At 40.7% G+C, this 15,000-nt stretch overlaps 2 protein-coding genes across 2 annotated transcripts in view; both read left to right on the forward strand.

Moving 5' to 3' along the window:
* Nucleotides 1–8,540: 8,540 nt before the first annotated feature.
* On the forward strand, nt 8,541–9,254 carry LOC138005832 (uncharacterized). Its single transcript, XM_068852009.1, has one exon. The coding sequence runs from the start codon at nt 8,541–8,543 to the stop codon at nt 9,252–9,254; it is 714 nt and encodes a 237-aa protein (XP_068708110.1).
* Nucleotides 9,255–14,397: 5,143 nt separating this feature from the next.
* The window catches only part of LOC138007956 (uncharacterized), an 11,619-nt gene continuing 11,016 nt past the window's right edge, over nt 14,398–15,000 (forward strand). Inside the window, exon 1 of the mRNA XM_068855104.1 lies at nt 14,398–14,570. The gene's annotated coding sequence lies outside the window, so the exon portion shown is untranslated. The remainder of the gene's footprint in view (nt 14,571–15,000) is intronic.

Raw genomic sequence — 15,000 nt, forward strand, 5'->3', positions numbered from 1 at the left:
AGTGCACTATGCACAAACGTAATGACCCTTAGCTAACTCATATTTGCTTACTAATACATATTCATAAGTGTTCAAATGCCTCAATCTAAAGAAATGTTTTATACTTAATGACATTATTTTGTATCTAGCTCAGTTAAGTATTTCTCTTTTGTGATGCAATGCATCATATTTAATATTAGAATAAGGACAAACATTCACGGCATTCAACATTTCTAGTGTAAAGGCGTTTAGCAGTTCTTGAGAAAGTTCAGTTCTAGTTTCTTCCAGCAGCACATGTTAATCATCCTCTTCATCGGTTAAAACATGACGATTCATGAAGTTTGAAAGGAAGCAACAAAATGTCCTGAGTTGATTTATGGTACCCAATGAACTAATTGGTGTTCTTGTTTTAAAAATGAGAAAATTTCTGACTTTTCCTACAGCTCTTTCCACATGAATCCTGTGTTTTGCAATAGTTTGTGTTCTAATGACCTCATTCTCATTAAACTGTGGTTTTTCTTTCAAAAAGGGAGGAATATTCAATTGAATCCCTATTTTCTTTAAGCCTTCTTCAATATCAAAGCCTTTGTCCGCCATGATACTATCACCATCTTCAACTTCTGACACTTCTTTTTTGCTTGACAGTAACTCAAGAAATCCTCTTCTTGTGACAGTTTGCTTATGCGATATTGATCCTGTATATAACTGTGACACAAACATAAAACCTCCCTTTGGATCAACACCTACAAGGGATTTTCAAAGTGTTTGTTGATTTGTAACTTGAGTAACTTTGGGACTGCAGTACAAGTTAAGATGGGCACTGAATTTTCAACTCGGTGCAGGCTATGAGTTTGATGTTATTGGGATGTTCCTCTTGGAATTTTTTGGACATGTTATCCAATATAACCCTCCTATGGCGCCACACTTTGAGAGCACAAAAGCGGATGTACAAAAAGTTGAGCCACGTGATAAATATATTAGAAATTGTTGCTTCTGAAACTCTAAATCTTATGGCTAAGTCTAGATTCGTAAGTCCCAAGCGAAGTTTCATAAGCACTAAAAGGAACACGTCTTCTATCGCTAGAATGTGATTTCGTTCAGTTCCAGAGTCTGAGGGCGCTTTACATTTGACAGAACTGACCGGCCAGACCGGGCATTTGGAAGGACTAACTCCACAACGCATCCACATTAACACACGTCGAGGATGATATATACTCCCCGAGAAGAATGCGAGGGATTATCATGCAAGTGTTCCTTCAAATTGTTGCATTTTGTTTGAAAATTATTGGGTCTGGCCGGCCAGTTCTAACAAAAGGAAAGCGCCCTGAGTCTGAATCACTGCCATCACTTTGTGCAGATTCTTCATCTGAATCAAATAATAAGGAGGTATCAATGCGTTTGGTTTTGCTAGCTTTCGTATTCCAGTATACGATATTCTTTCTCTCTCCCCCTGGAAGTACAAATTTTAAAACACCTTGAAATTTCGTATAGCTATTAAATCCAGTTAGCTAGATGATTGAAATAATTCTCTTCTCGTGCTTGTGCGTCGGCTATATCCAACAGAACTCTCACTGAAAATCTGTGATCGCACGGAATCTTAACATTAACTTGAGTAGCTCTGGAAACGAAATCTTCGTTATCTGTTAAATCGAATTTCCCCTCTCCCTTTGAAGCAGTATCAGTAAGCTCTGATTCTAGAATAGCATTAAGCTCTTCAATCTCTTTCTTCTTCTCTGGAAGCGATCGCTCGGGATTTGTTTTCGACCAACTGAACACTGATGGGAAAGCTCCAGCTTTCCGTCTTCTCGATTTTGTGTCAAAGCACACAAAATTCTCGTCGGAAATGCTCCGAAGCAACTTTGGTATATTTCATATCCGCAGTTCAATGTATGATTCATTTCATGTATAATTTCATCGTTGATTCATTGATCACGGGAACGTTAGAACACACAAATGACCAGCTCCCAACGTCAGTGGCTTCATGTCTCAGTTGGTTAGAGCGTCGCACCGGTATCGCGAGGTCACGGGTTTAAACCCCGTTGAAGTCCTGAATTTTTCAGGCTTCTCAATGCAATTGCTAAAATTGCGTTCACAGCTGCGAGGATCATAGCTTCATTTGATATCTGCATCTGCTCGTTGGTGAGCGAATTGAGCCGGCCCGGGATAAGTAGACACACTTTTCTCATTTATTGATCATTCAAACATTTTAGCAACTGTCCACCTCAATCGGAGTGGCCTTCACTTAAACAACCTCATGGGAACTCGCGTCTTGCTCAGAATTTTATTAACTGTTTACGTGTAGATTAGTACAGTGCTGTCTAGGAATCTGATTCAGTTGAGGTCTTCAAGTGTGACGACCACGGTAAGTCCAACCTTTCTAGCATCTTTGGTTGAGGGTTAGTCTTTGCGTCCCCTAAATGCTAATAGTCTATTGTCCCATATTGACGAACGTAGAGTATTTATGTCCTCTTCTAAAGTTGGTATTTTGGTAAAATCAACGAGTCTAAATTAGACTCTACAGTGTATAGTAACGAAGTCTATTTACCTGGCTTTGAACTGGTCACAAATTATCGTAAAATTAATGGAAGGAATGGTGGCGGTGTTTGTATTTGCTTGCGCACCAATCTTAACTATCGAATACGTGATGATTTAAACAACTATGAGTTGAAGCGTGTATTTGTCCAAATCAGTAAGCAGGGAGTACGCAATTCCTAGCCGGGACTTGGTATCGACCCCCAAGCTGTCCACCTGATCTTTTTGGTGAATTCGAAAAAATTATTGCCAAAACTGTCGCCGAAAATAGGAATTATATATACTTGGCGATGTCAACTGCAATTTGTTGCCTGAAGCAAATGCGTACATTTCTTCCTTTCTGAAAATATTTTTGATGTGTATGGTCTTAGCCAGTTAATCAGGGAACCAACACGTATCACTAATCAGTTACTAATACCCTAATCGATTTATGCAAAGTAAATTTCCCAAAGAAGGTTACAAAATCGGGTGTCATTCACCTTGGTATTAGTTATCATTCCCTTGTTTTCTTGACAAGTAAGGCCCACTGCGACCGTAATGATCCTCGCATGATTGAGACACGGCAGTTTACGCACTTCGACAGAAACAAGTTTTAAAGTGATCTCAACTAAATGCCATGGGACAATGTCGATGTGCATTCTGACCCAAACGACATGTGGCGTGAATGGAAAGAAATGTTTATCAGCTGCGTTGATAAACACGCACCACTAAACTGGAAAAGAGTCCGTAAAAAGCAGTGCCCATGGATTACTGGTGATCTACTTTGTAAAACCAGAAGAAGAGATTTCCTTAAAAAGAAGGCAATCTCTTCCAATGATTCAGCCGCATATTTATATAAGCGTGCAAGAAACCAGGCAAATAACGCTATTGAGCTCGAAAAGAAACTCTATGTTTCTGACAACCTGCAAGCTAACAACGGTAATTTTCGCAAAACGTGGAACCAAATTAACGAGCTAACCTGGCTCCCGTGACAGGGGCAAGACGTCCAAAAGCTGACAATAAAACTGTTAGTGATCCAGTTGATATAGCAGACTGAAACTATTAACGAACACTTTACAAATATTACGCAAGTACTAGTACTAGCAGAAGATATTCCTGCTGTAGACGTAAATCCTAAATTTTATCTGGAAACCACTGATAAATCGTTTTCTCTGAAAACTCCGAGTATCGATATTGTATTAAACCTTTTAAACAAAATTGATGATAAAAAAGCAACTGCATGGTCTTGATAAGATTCCGAGTAAACTGTTAAAGAAGGCTGCCGGGATTATCGCACCTTCGCACACCACCATATTCTGTAAGTCCATCCTCACTGGGATATACCCAAGGGAATGGAAAACGGCCAAAGTAACTCCGGTTTTTAAAAAGGGTATTAAATGGGATCCTAACAATTATGGGCCAATTACTGTAATTCCGAAAGTTTCTCAAGTTTTTGAACAATTTTTTAACAAACAACGTTACTCTACCATAATCTAAATGAGAACAAATTACTACTGCTACTGCTACCCAACAATCTACTGATAATCCAAACTTGATACTTTAACCAGCGACAATACAGTCATTGTGTTGTGAAAGTTGAGTTGTATTGTGACGGTAGTTTTCTTTAACAATATTTGTCATTCCTTAAATTGTATTTAAATCGGAAATTAGTGGTTTATCGTCAGAACCGACTGACAAGTTGATTAGGTGTTCATGCATTGGTAAAAGTATGCTTATGCCGCTTTTTCGGGTAGGGGTCTTGTTCTAAAAATGATTCATTGTGCTAGGATGTTTTTTTTTTTGCGAAAAGTTCTGTTCGTTGTCAGATAGCTGAGCTGTGTGAGAAGAAAGGTTGAAGACGAGCGACATCAGTTAAATAAAAGTTGAAGTTTGCGAAGAACGGCCTGTTGAATCATAGCATTCGCGAAACAGTGGCACCTCCGACCGGACCTGAAGTCGTTTTGACAAGAAACAGCGTGGATCATGGAAGACATATCAAAGGGAATTCAAGGTAAAGTGAAACTCCTTAAGTTTACCCTGGGGAAATCGCAAGAAATTAAAAACATTGGAAGCGCGCTCTTAATCACCAGGCATCGTGATTCCCTGAATACAATAGTTCAAAGTATAGAACAACTTAAGCTCCAAGTGGTGGAAGAAATGTTCAATATTGACAAAGCAGAGGAAGAAATTTCCACGTGGACCGCGACCATCGAGGGACGCGTGTCCGAAGGCGATGCAATGATCACTAAATTGACTAAATGCGTAAATGACCTTAAAGCTGAAGAAGAATTGAGAGTTAAGGAAGCGGAGAACGTTGTTAAGAATAAAGAGCACGAAGAACTGCTAAAATTCGAGCAAGCACAGCTAGAGCAGAAACATGAATTTGAGAAGAAAATAGAAGAGTCTAAGAAGAACCAGGCGCCAGCGAAATTAGCCGAAGCCAAAGGCAGCGAGACAAGGCATACAAAGCTCCCAAAATTAACTATATTGCTAAATTTAATGGTTCCCCTACGGATTGGTTGCGCTTCAGGAATATTTTTGAAGCTGAAGTTGACAAATGTAGCGATTTGGCAGGTGTAACTAAATTCGCTTATCTTAAGGACCTTCTGGAACCAAAGATAAGAGCGACAACCGATGGGCTTCCTTTCTCAAGTGAGGGATATGAGCGAGCCCAAAGTATTTTGAAACACAAGTACGGGAGAACATCTGAAATAGTCAATGCTTACGTTCAGAATATCATGGCATTACCGAGTGTTAGTGGTTCTAACCCAGTGAAAAATACACCAATTTCATGACAAGCTGTTGTTCAATGTACAAGCGCTATGAACACTGAGGAGATTACAGGATATTAAAGGGGCTAGTCACGCTATTTTAGGTAATTTTGCTTAATTTTGTTAATTATGAGCTCTAAACGTCAAATTGACAGAGCAATAGTCTTTCATTTGCAAAATGACGGCCACATAACAACTGAGAATGATTTCCTAGCTTTGTAAATGACATTTTGATATAGACTGATATAAATTTGAAAAAAGGTGGGCCGACGTTTTTCAAATTTACCCAAATTCAATCCATTTCAATCTTCTCCAGTTTTGTCCATCGATGTCCTTTATTGGCTTCCCTGTGTTTTGTTAGAGTTCTTCTATAGTTTTGAACAGTTATTTTGATAGTTTAGTTAATTCTATGACCATTCGATCAGTGCTAAAATTGCCTGAAATTGCGTGATCTAGCCCCTTTAATGGATGGGTACGTAAGGATGTCGCTAGATAAGCTAGGGATAAAACTCGCGACCGCCCTACGCAAGTGGACCGAAAGAAATCCAGTTCCCGTCAGGTCGATCGAATCATCCTCCGAGAAGAACCACGCGTGACTCATTCTACCACGCGCGACGAGAGAACGGGCGTTCCCATGGGTGTGTTTATTGCGAAAACGCTGACCACAAGTCGTTCGAGTGCAACAAGTTCACTGACCCAACTCAAAGGAGAAAGATCCTTATCCAAAAGCGCTTATGTTTTAGTTGCACCAAACCCGATCACAGAGCGTCGGAATGCAAGAGCAGAAGAACGTGTTTGAATTGTAAGGGGCACCATCACTATTCCATCTGTGATAGAGAAACTGTTGAGGCTTCTATGACGGCCGCGCAAGTAGGTGCGGGGCCAGTAGTTTTCCCTATTGTCGTAGTGGAGGTTGCAGGGATCCGGTGTCGTGCATTATTAGACTTAAGGGCCGGAAGTTCCTACGCGTCGGCATGCAGCCCAGCTCACAAAAAAATTGCTGCGAAACCTCACCATTCCGGTGTTCGAAAGGTCGAGATGATGTTAGGCACAGTCAAGCGTATCATGGAAGTTTATCGGATCAAGATTAAGTCAGCAACAGGTGACTTTGAGATGGAAGCAGGCGTGACGAAAGTTGACAAACCACAGCTGATGACGGTCGAAAACCCCCGTTACAAAAGTCTTTTAAAGAAACACCACACCTTAAAGGAGTCGTCATGGATGATACCGATGACAAACCCCGTCTTTTTTAATTGATCAATTTATTTTAAATATATATAACATTTATTCGTGACACTGCTTACAAAATAAATTACATAAGTTACTTACACTACTTACATCACCAATTTCCAATACTCGTTACAATGTTAATAATTATTTATTTACACGCAAATACAAGGCCAAACAGCCGCGCAACTGCTGCTGGCATGTATGATTCTTAGTATTGATTATAAAAACTTAATATAAATATAAGCGTGTACGTTTACAATTAAGTACGTTCTAACACCTTTAAAAGGTTACTTTTACGACACAACACAAAACCTAACTTAATTAAAAAGGAAAATTCTTGGTCCATTTGTTATAAAATGTAGATAGGTTATTGTTCTTAGTATATAAATGTATTTTTCTGTTTGGTATTTGATCTTAAGCTTAGATTTGATACCTTCAATACACGGAAGTAAACGTTTCCTTCTGCAGTTCCATAGATAAAGTTTACCAATTAATATTAAATAGTAAAGTAAGGGACATGACGATGAATTTATGCTACCAATTATGATATCCTGTAAATTAGGGACTTTGTTTTGTTTTGTTATTGAAAAGGCGTATTGCTCGCAATCTTTCCAGAATATATTCGAGTGCGGACAATGGAAGAGAAAGTGGTGTAATATTTCAGGTTCTGTGTTACAAAAAGTGCATTTATCTTGCTCAGTATAGCCAATTTTATATAATTTTGTGTTTGTATATGGTATCGAATTTCAGACCTTGTACTGGAAGGCCTTAACATAAGGTTTAAGAGCCACTGTATGGGGGAGAGTGTAAACGAGTTCCAAGTCATCTTCGGATAATTTAAATTCTTGTTTCAGACAAACCCCGTCTACCAGTGCACCTTATCCTGGAAATAGTGAGTGCCCTAGAATCAGCACCTCAGAGCCACAACGCGTTGATAGGGAATGGGACCCAGCCGCAAGTTACGCGAAGTTGGGCTGGACCATTACTTCACCTGGTCGTGAGTTAGACACCACCAATATGCTCCTCACTCAAACAACCTGTCGCAGACTACGAAGAACTTTGTAGATTAGATGTTTTCGGGCTTGAAGATTAACCGACAGGAGATCAGGGTGTAGTCTATGAGGAATTTAAGGAGCAATTGTGGCGAAGCAAGGAAGGACGGAACGAGACCGGACTTCCGTGGGTAGGAAATCACCCTTCTCTGCCAAGTAACAAAGAAGGAAACCTTCGCAGACTTGGGAGCCTTTTAAGGAAGCTAGATTCATCGAAGTCCATCAGTGATTACCATGAAATCATTCAGGAGCAGTTGGAAACTGGAGTAGTCGAACACGTCCCCGACTTAATCCATGGAAGAGAATTTTACATACCCCATAAGGGAGTTATACGCGAATCCGCTGAAAGTACCAAGCTGAAAGTTGTCTACGATGTTTCCGCCAGAGCCTGGAACGGCGCACCATCCTCTCCTCTCCTGAGTCCCTGAATAAAGCAAAGACCATAAAGGAAGTATTCAAGCTTGCATCTGAAGAGAAAGTGAACGTTTTGGACAGCATTCTTGACAAGGTCAGCCTGTAGTGAGTACTGCGAATTACCGCTTGGATTGCCAGATTCTTGCACAACACTAGAAGTCCGAACCAGCAAAGGAAAACTGGGCCACTGACGACCGAAGAACTCAGAGAGCAGCGAAGAATCTGGGTAAGAAGAGCACAACAAGAAGGGACGGAGTCGAAGCATTTTCAACAAGATTGTCTTCAACTGAATTTGCAACAGAATGACCAACAGCAGCAGCCCATCACCCGGAGCGTGCAACTTACCTATTTTCGTGCAACGGCGTTTTCACAAGTAAGGTTATTTTTAGATTGAATTTCCCGCGAATTAGTTTTCAAAAGCCAATCAGAAGCGGTGCATAATTAATAATAAAGTGTTATTAATTATGCACCGCTTCTGATTGGCTTTTGAAAACTAATTCGCGGGAAAGACGTATCTAAAATTAACCTTACTTGTGAAAACGCCGTTTCACAGACGCTGTATGGAAGTTGCACGCTCCGGGTGATGGGCTCCTGCCAACAGCTATTGGGATGTAGAGGGCGGATACAAGGTGTCTATCCAGTGTATATCCCAGATACGAGTATGTACAGTGAAAAGTTTGTTCAGGAGGCCCATGAAGCTACGTTACACGGTGGTGTGGGTTTAACTATGACGAAGATACGAGAACAACACTGGATCCCACGCTTAAGACGCCTAGTGAAGAAGTGTCCAGGATGCAAGCGATTTCAGGCAGTAGCCCTAGCCGCACCACCCCCTGGATTACTACCACACGATCGAACTGAAGGATCATACTTATTCGTAGTTGTGGACGTAGACTTTGCCGGTCCCATAAAGTTCAAGACTTCAACCAAGCGAGAAAACAAGGCATATATAATCCTGTATGCATGCAGTCTAACGACAGCGTTACACCTTGACCTCGAATGGAGCATGGAAACCGCTGACTTTTTCCTAAGTTTGAAAGGCCTGATAGTCAGACGTGGTAGACCGAGCACGATATACTCCGACAATGGGAGCACCTTTATCGGAGCAGCAGCTTGGATTCGTCAAGTGAAACAGGATGAAAAGCTGAACGACTTCCTTGCCCATCACCAGATTGTATGGAAGTTTAATCTAAGCAGAGCGCCCTGGTGGGGAGGCCAGTTTGAACGCATTGTTGGCCTCGTGAAAGCAGCTATGAGGAAACTATTGGCAATGTCAGCCTTGCCTTCAATAAGCTGAAAGAAGTGATTTTGGATGTAGAAGTAGCCCTGAGTGGCCGCCCATTGTCTTTCGTAGAAGAAGATTTGCAGCTACCCATATTGAAATAGAAAAGGAATATATTTATTACAATTTATGAAGTTATTTGAAATTCTAAAGCAGCTCGTCCCCGTGGGCTCAGGTAAATAACCAACTATAAAATGTACTGCCAAGCAGGAACTGTCTCCTGTCCGATGAGTTTTGTATCAGATTTTGTTCATTCTGCTGTCCAACGCAACTATTAATAACACTCTATGTTTGATGATTCCCATCTTTACTGATTGCGCTTGTTTAACAGACACTCCAGTCTGTCATTGATAAAAAAGAGTTTAATTCTGATAAAGTTCGATGAAAAATATTCACACAGTTCCAAAGCATGCACCAAAGAATAAATTAAGGGCACTTTCATTTTACGATGAAACCCACCCCCCAACCACCCCCCACAAAATACACAGTTTGCACAACTTCATGTATATATGTTTGCGACTGAGAGCACAATCAGATCCTTTTCATCGCTCCAATGTTACCATTGCCCCACAAAACTAAGTTTTAGCAGATGTTTTATCAGTCAAGCAAGTTTTAATGATTTGAATGAAAGCTGTGTTATTTTGAATATCACTACTTTTTACGGAGACTGCTGTGATTTGAAACTGTTTTCCCTCCGACTTTGAATTAAGGTACTTTTATAATTATTTACCTGGGAGGATAAAGCATCGTCAAACCTCGTTTAAATTGATTATTTACATCAAGATGTCACTTTTCCTAAATTTATACTCAACAGTCTCCAAACTGGTACTCCAACTTTGTCATGTTCAAAGTAAACATTCGACTGTTAGCTCAGTTGATGCATGGTAAGCACAAAAGTGTGATGGCAGATTAGTTCACATTACCGTAGATGGTTGATTTAACTCAGTGGCAGTCTTTAGGTGGACGCCATATCATTACTGTACATGTATGTACCTCACAAACACAGTTTTGCAAAGGATAACTTGAACAAGTAAAATGATTTTTCAAAAGCAAATACATTGTTATATTTTATACAATTTATGCGCTAGGTAGAAAGTCAAGCACACCTTATGCGCAAGAAAGAAAGTCTGTTTTCTTCTTACAACAACAACAATCTTGTTGTTGTTGTCAAAAGAAAACATTTAATTAAGCGGCTTATAAGGTACAGCCGCAGTTGCCTACAAGCTGTGAAAGACGACTAGTAAACCGATTCCTTTCTCTTTGCGTTATATCAGATACGTACACACCCAGTTCACCCCAAATACTGCGCAACATGTCCATACTCATCAGTGAGGACATCAACTTCTTCTTTCCCGTGCGCATGTTGTAACCTTACGATGAAACAATTGGGTGCTGAAGGCAAACCTCTCTCATCACTTGAGGACAGATTTCGGATTGAATTACCTGTGCTTTTCCTGCTCTGTCATCGTCTCTAGAATTTTCATCGTCCGACTCTTCCCTGTTCGTTGTACTGGGAGGAAGTCTTTTCTTTGCTTCCAGTCGTGAGAAGAATCCAGTAATTTTCTGTCTTCTGGTTGAAATCGACGAACTCTTTACTCGTCCTTTGCAAACTTCATTAATTTTGACACTTCATTTGGATCTGCTTTCCTTTGACTCTGCTCACTAATTTCAAATTGTTGTTTCAAAAAAGTCTTTCTCTTTTTTTGTGATTGTCTTTAGTGCCCATCCCATCGGACGGGGGGTTGAGCATTGGATGCTCTGTTCTTCACATTGTAACTGCACACTGGAAATCCTGCTTCCTTCATCCATTCGCTTTGAAGCGCATCCTCGTTTTGCTTTGTCGTACAGCGTTTCCTGTTCAAGTAGTTACTTGTGTTCCCTTGTCTATAGGTGTGCTTGTAATGATACAACGCGCCTGTACGCTTTTACGCACCCTTCCTCTGGGCACGGGAAAAGTAGCGAGCCTTCCTCGTTTTCACTATCATGATCTTGTTCTTGCCTATTGGCATCACTGGCTGCTTTTCGGCGATCACTTGAGAATTTTTTCTTTACATGTCTGTGTCTCATGCTCTTGAAAGATGGCCTAGTACTCAATTTCTGATGAAGTGGTTTCCGGGACCTGCAAATCCCTTCAAATTGAGACCATGGTATCAACTTTCTGGGACCCACACTTTATTGTCTCCATGTAGGCTCGTATTCTATTCTCTCTATACTTGAAATTGTTAAGCAAGCTAACAACATCCCCATAGCTTTGACATGCAGAATGCTTGACGGATTGAAAGTGACATAACTCAATAGCTTTAGAACAAGATCCTGGACCAGAATCTACGGCGGTTTTGAGCTCAAGTCATTGCCCTCGTTAAGATATCTTCCAATGTCGCCTTTAATAGTCTATGCTTGGCGATCGCACGTTCTCTTTCCGCCTTGAGGATCGGAAAAGTCGTTCCGTTCCACGGGGCGCCACTCCAGAAATGTCGCCTGCATATTTTGCTAAAACGATAGTACATCCACTGCGTGCGGTAACGATGGCACTACAGCACTGTCTTGTAAAACGTTCTGAAAGACATGTACGAATGTTTCGTACTCAAACTGCTGGCCTTCTTCCCATTTCCTAATATATAGCAACTGTTATATGCCATGTTAAACGGCCGCGCTTAGCAAACCAGTCGGACTGCGGTTCTCCATGGCATAGATTTCATCGCCCAATCCTGTACTAGTAACATGTTTTCTCTTGCTTTTTCTAGAAAGAGCGCGCGGAGCACCATTGGTAAGGAAAGTTGCTTTTCTCATGGTAATCATGGCTAGCGGTATAGCTCGTGGGCGCTTACGCACGAAGTTTCCCAATAATGTAATAATATCGTAATCATAATAATAATACTACTAATAATAATAATAATAATAATAATAATAATAATAATAATAATGGCGGCCGTTTACAGCGTGCATGTTTGATATCGGACATCCATGTTTTGGTCAATTGGCGACTGTCTCAATTGGCACCTGTCAAGACAAGGTATCCGCTAACCTCTGACCATATCGCGGGCCCAAGTTTAGAGCTCATCGAGGTCAGCTGTTTTCTTCTAAGTTGACCGCTGACGAGCTGAGGTACTGGTTTTTCGATTGGGTCTCAGGCTCAAGCCAGGCTAAGGACGGTGCCTACTATCATTATTGCGCATACGTTCTGCGCATCTCGAGATACTCGGATTTCGTATGTGTGGTCCTTATTAATACAGGAATATTTTTACGTGTCTCAAAACTATGCGAAGAAAGAAGAACTTAGCAAGTGCTCTTGGTATCTAAAAAGAAAATTGGGGGTAACCACGCATTTTTCAGAGATAATTAAACTTCAATTTATTGGTAAAGAACGCCATACATTGTTTTGTATTTTAAAACTTTTTGCAAATATTGTTGATTTATTATCTTCCAAAAATGCGTGGTTATCCTCAATTTTCTTTTTGGATATCAATAACACTTGTTAAGATCTGCTTTTCCCGCATATTCAGTAAACCGTGCAAAAATTATACCTTTCAATAAGTAGGCTCCGTCTTAACTTCTTGTAATCCGGACACTTGAACATAAACGACTGTTGGTATTCTTCTCTCTTAGTGTCCTCCACTTTCTTCTTAACACTCTTCACCAGTCCTCTCCACTTCTAGCTTTCGATCCATGGCTTGGTCCTCCTACGTGTTGACATTCACAGCGTACTTTTTCGTGTTTCGTTTGAGTACGTCTTTATAGCGGAGTTTTTGACCACCATGCTTTCTCTTTCCTTTTTGCAGCTCACCATAGAAGATGGCCTTTGGGGAGTCGCTCCTCAGGCATTCTTCTCACATGCCCTGCCCATCTAGGTTGCGAGTTGTCATGATGGCTTCTGCACTATCAGCTCCGGCACGCTTGAGAACGTCGACACCAGGGACTCGGTCTTTCCAGCTGATGTGAAGTAATTGATCCAAGTGACGAAACTGTGTTCTTGTGAGCAACTTTATGTGCCTTAAGGTAGAGAGTCAGGGTCTCAGTTGAGTAGAGTAGGCGCGGGAGCACATGCAGAAATATAACGAGCAGAACAGACATATAAACAATTGCTATATTTTGACTTAAATAGAATCAATGTATTCAATTATACTAATGAAACATTCACAGCTATGTAAACCTCTGTGTAGCGAGAAGCTTAAAAGTGTAAAATTTCGAGTTCCGGCGAGCGTGAAATCCTAGCCTCCGGTAGGATGACCGTTTTTTATACCTTCGGTTACTTACCTAGTCCTTCAAACTGTGAAAGTATGAGCGAAACAATTTATTGACCGGGGCCAAGATTTCTTTGATTTTTACTGACAATCACTCTTTAAAAATTTAATTTAAAAAATATTTTGAATTTAAGGGATATAATTGTAACACTTGTGCTATCCAGACCATATGCAAAAATTAAACACACAGGGCAATGCTAACCTATTTTAGTATCACCCAACTAGTGGACTAATGCAAATCCTTGGCTACGCTACAAGAGGACTATTAGTAATAGTCCTCGAGTAGGGAAAAGCGTGACGTTTCCTTTCGTTTTATTCCCAAATAAATATTTATTCAACTTGCATTTGTTAACTTTATTATTGCCTCTTCTGTCCGACTAGTTGGGTGATACTAAAACAATTAGACCCTTCGCCCTCAAGGGCCACGGGTTAATAGCCAATTTGGCTTCGCCTCATGGGCTATTGACCCGTAGCCCTTGCGGGCTACGGGTCTAATTGTTAAATAGCTTTTTTGCTCAAAAAAGTGGAAGTTAGATTTTGAATAGTATTCATGGTAGCTGACGGGATATATTTTACCGTGGGATTAATTTAAACTTGGCCGCGAGTGGACTGCGACTGGCTTGCGACGAGTAGTTTTGAAATCCACTCTCGGCCAAACCATCGATTTAATCCCGCGTGTTTAAATGATCCCGCGATAAGTTATCCCGCCAGCTGAGTCCCAGGCCATCAGGAACTGTGCAATCTGAAATGACACCAACTTTTTTTCAGATGATCATTGCAAATGACAGCAAGGTGATTTTATTTCAAGACTTTTAAAGAAGGTTTCAAACCGTGCAAGATAGCATTCATTTGTCGAATTTTTTTAACACGCCGCCAGTAGCGTAATAGAGCACACTCTTACGTCACGAACTTAAGTTATGAATGGTAATCCTTGATGCGTGATGTTGCGTGATCAATGGAGCTTATCTGACAATGAAGACTGGTTTGAAAACAGCTTTACGTTGAAAGGAGAAGACATTTGTTGCAATCGATAGAACTAAGTCACAGTGGCGTGAGCCGTACGTAGACAACCGTCGCAGATGACATCAAGGTACTGTCGGTTACACTTTAACATAAACAAACTTGAGAGTTTGAACGCAGTTCTTGTAAACAGCCGTTACTCTTCGAAGCAGTCACGCGAACACAGTTAACGTTAACTCTATGTAAAATGATCAAGATTGCCTCGAAGCAAAGAAAACTTGATCCTTAAACGTGTGAAGGACATCGAGAAAGATGGGAGTTGCCCCTAGTTTCACACAGATCGACATTGACGTAATCCTTAACTTTTTCTTCTGACAAGCTCGAAATTTGAAGACTGGAATAACACAGCCAGCTTGTAAATTTGGATCGTAGGTGTTTCACTGATATGGTTTCTTTGTTGATGATCTTGAAGGCAATCGTGTGGTTATCGAGCCTAATGAAAAGTAAATACAACTAACAAAACCATGACATGCGTCAGGATTCCCGAATGGTCCGGTCAG

The sequence above is a fragment of the Montipora foliosa genome, chromosome 6 (assembly GCF_036669935.1).
Source record: "Montipora foliosa isolate CH-2021 chromosome 6, ASM3666993v2, whole genome shotgun sequence".
Classification (NCBI taxonomy): Eukaryota; Metazoa; Cnidaria; class Anthozoa; order Scleractinia; family Acroporidae; genus Montipora; species Montipora foliosa.

Excerpts from the sequence above, each read along its gene's own strand:
- LOC138005832 (XM_068852009.1), top strand. The coding sequence starts at position 8,541 with ATGGGCTCCTGCCAACAGCTATTGGGATGTAGAGGGCGGATACAAGGT.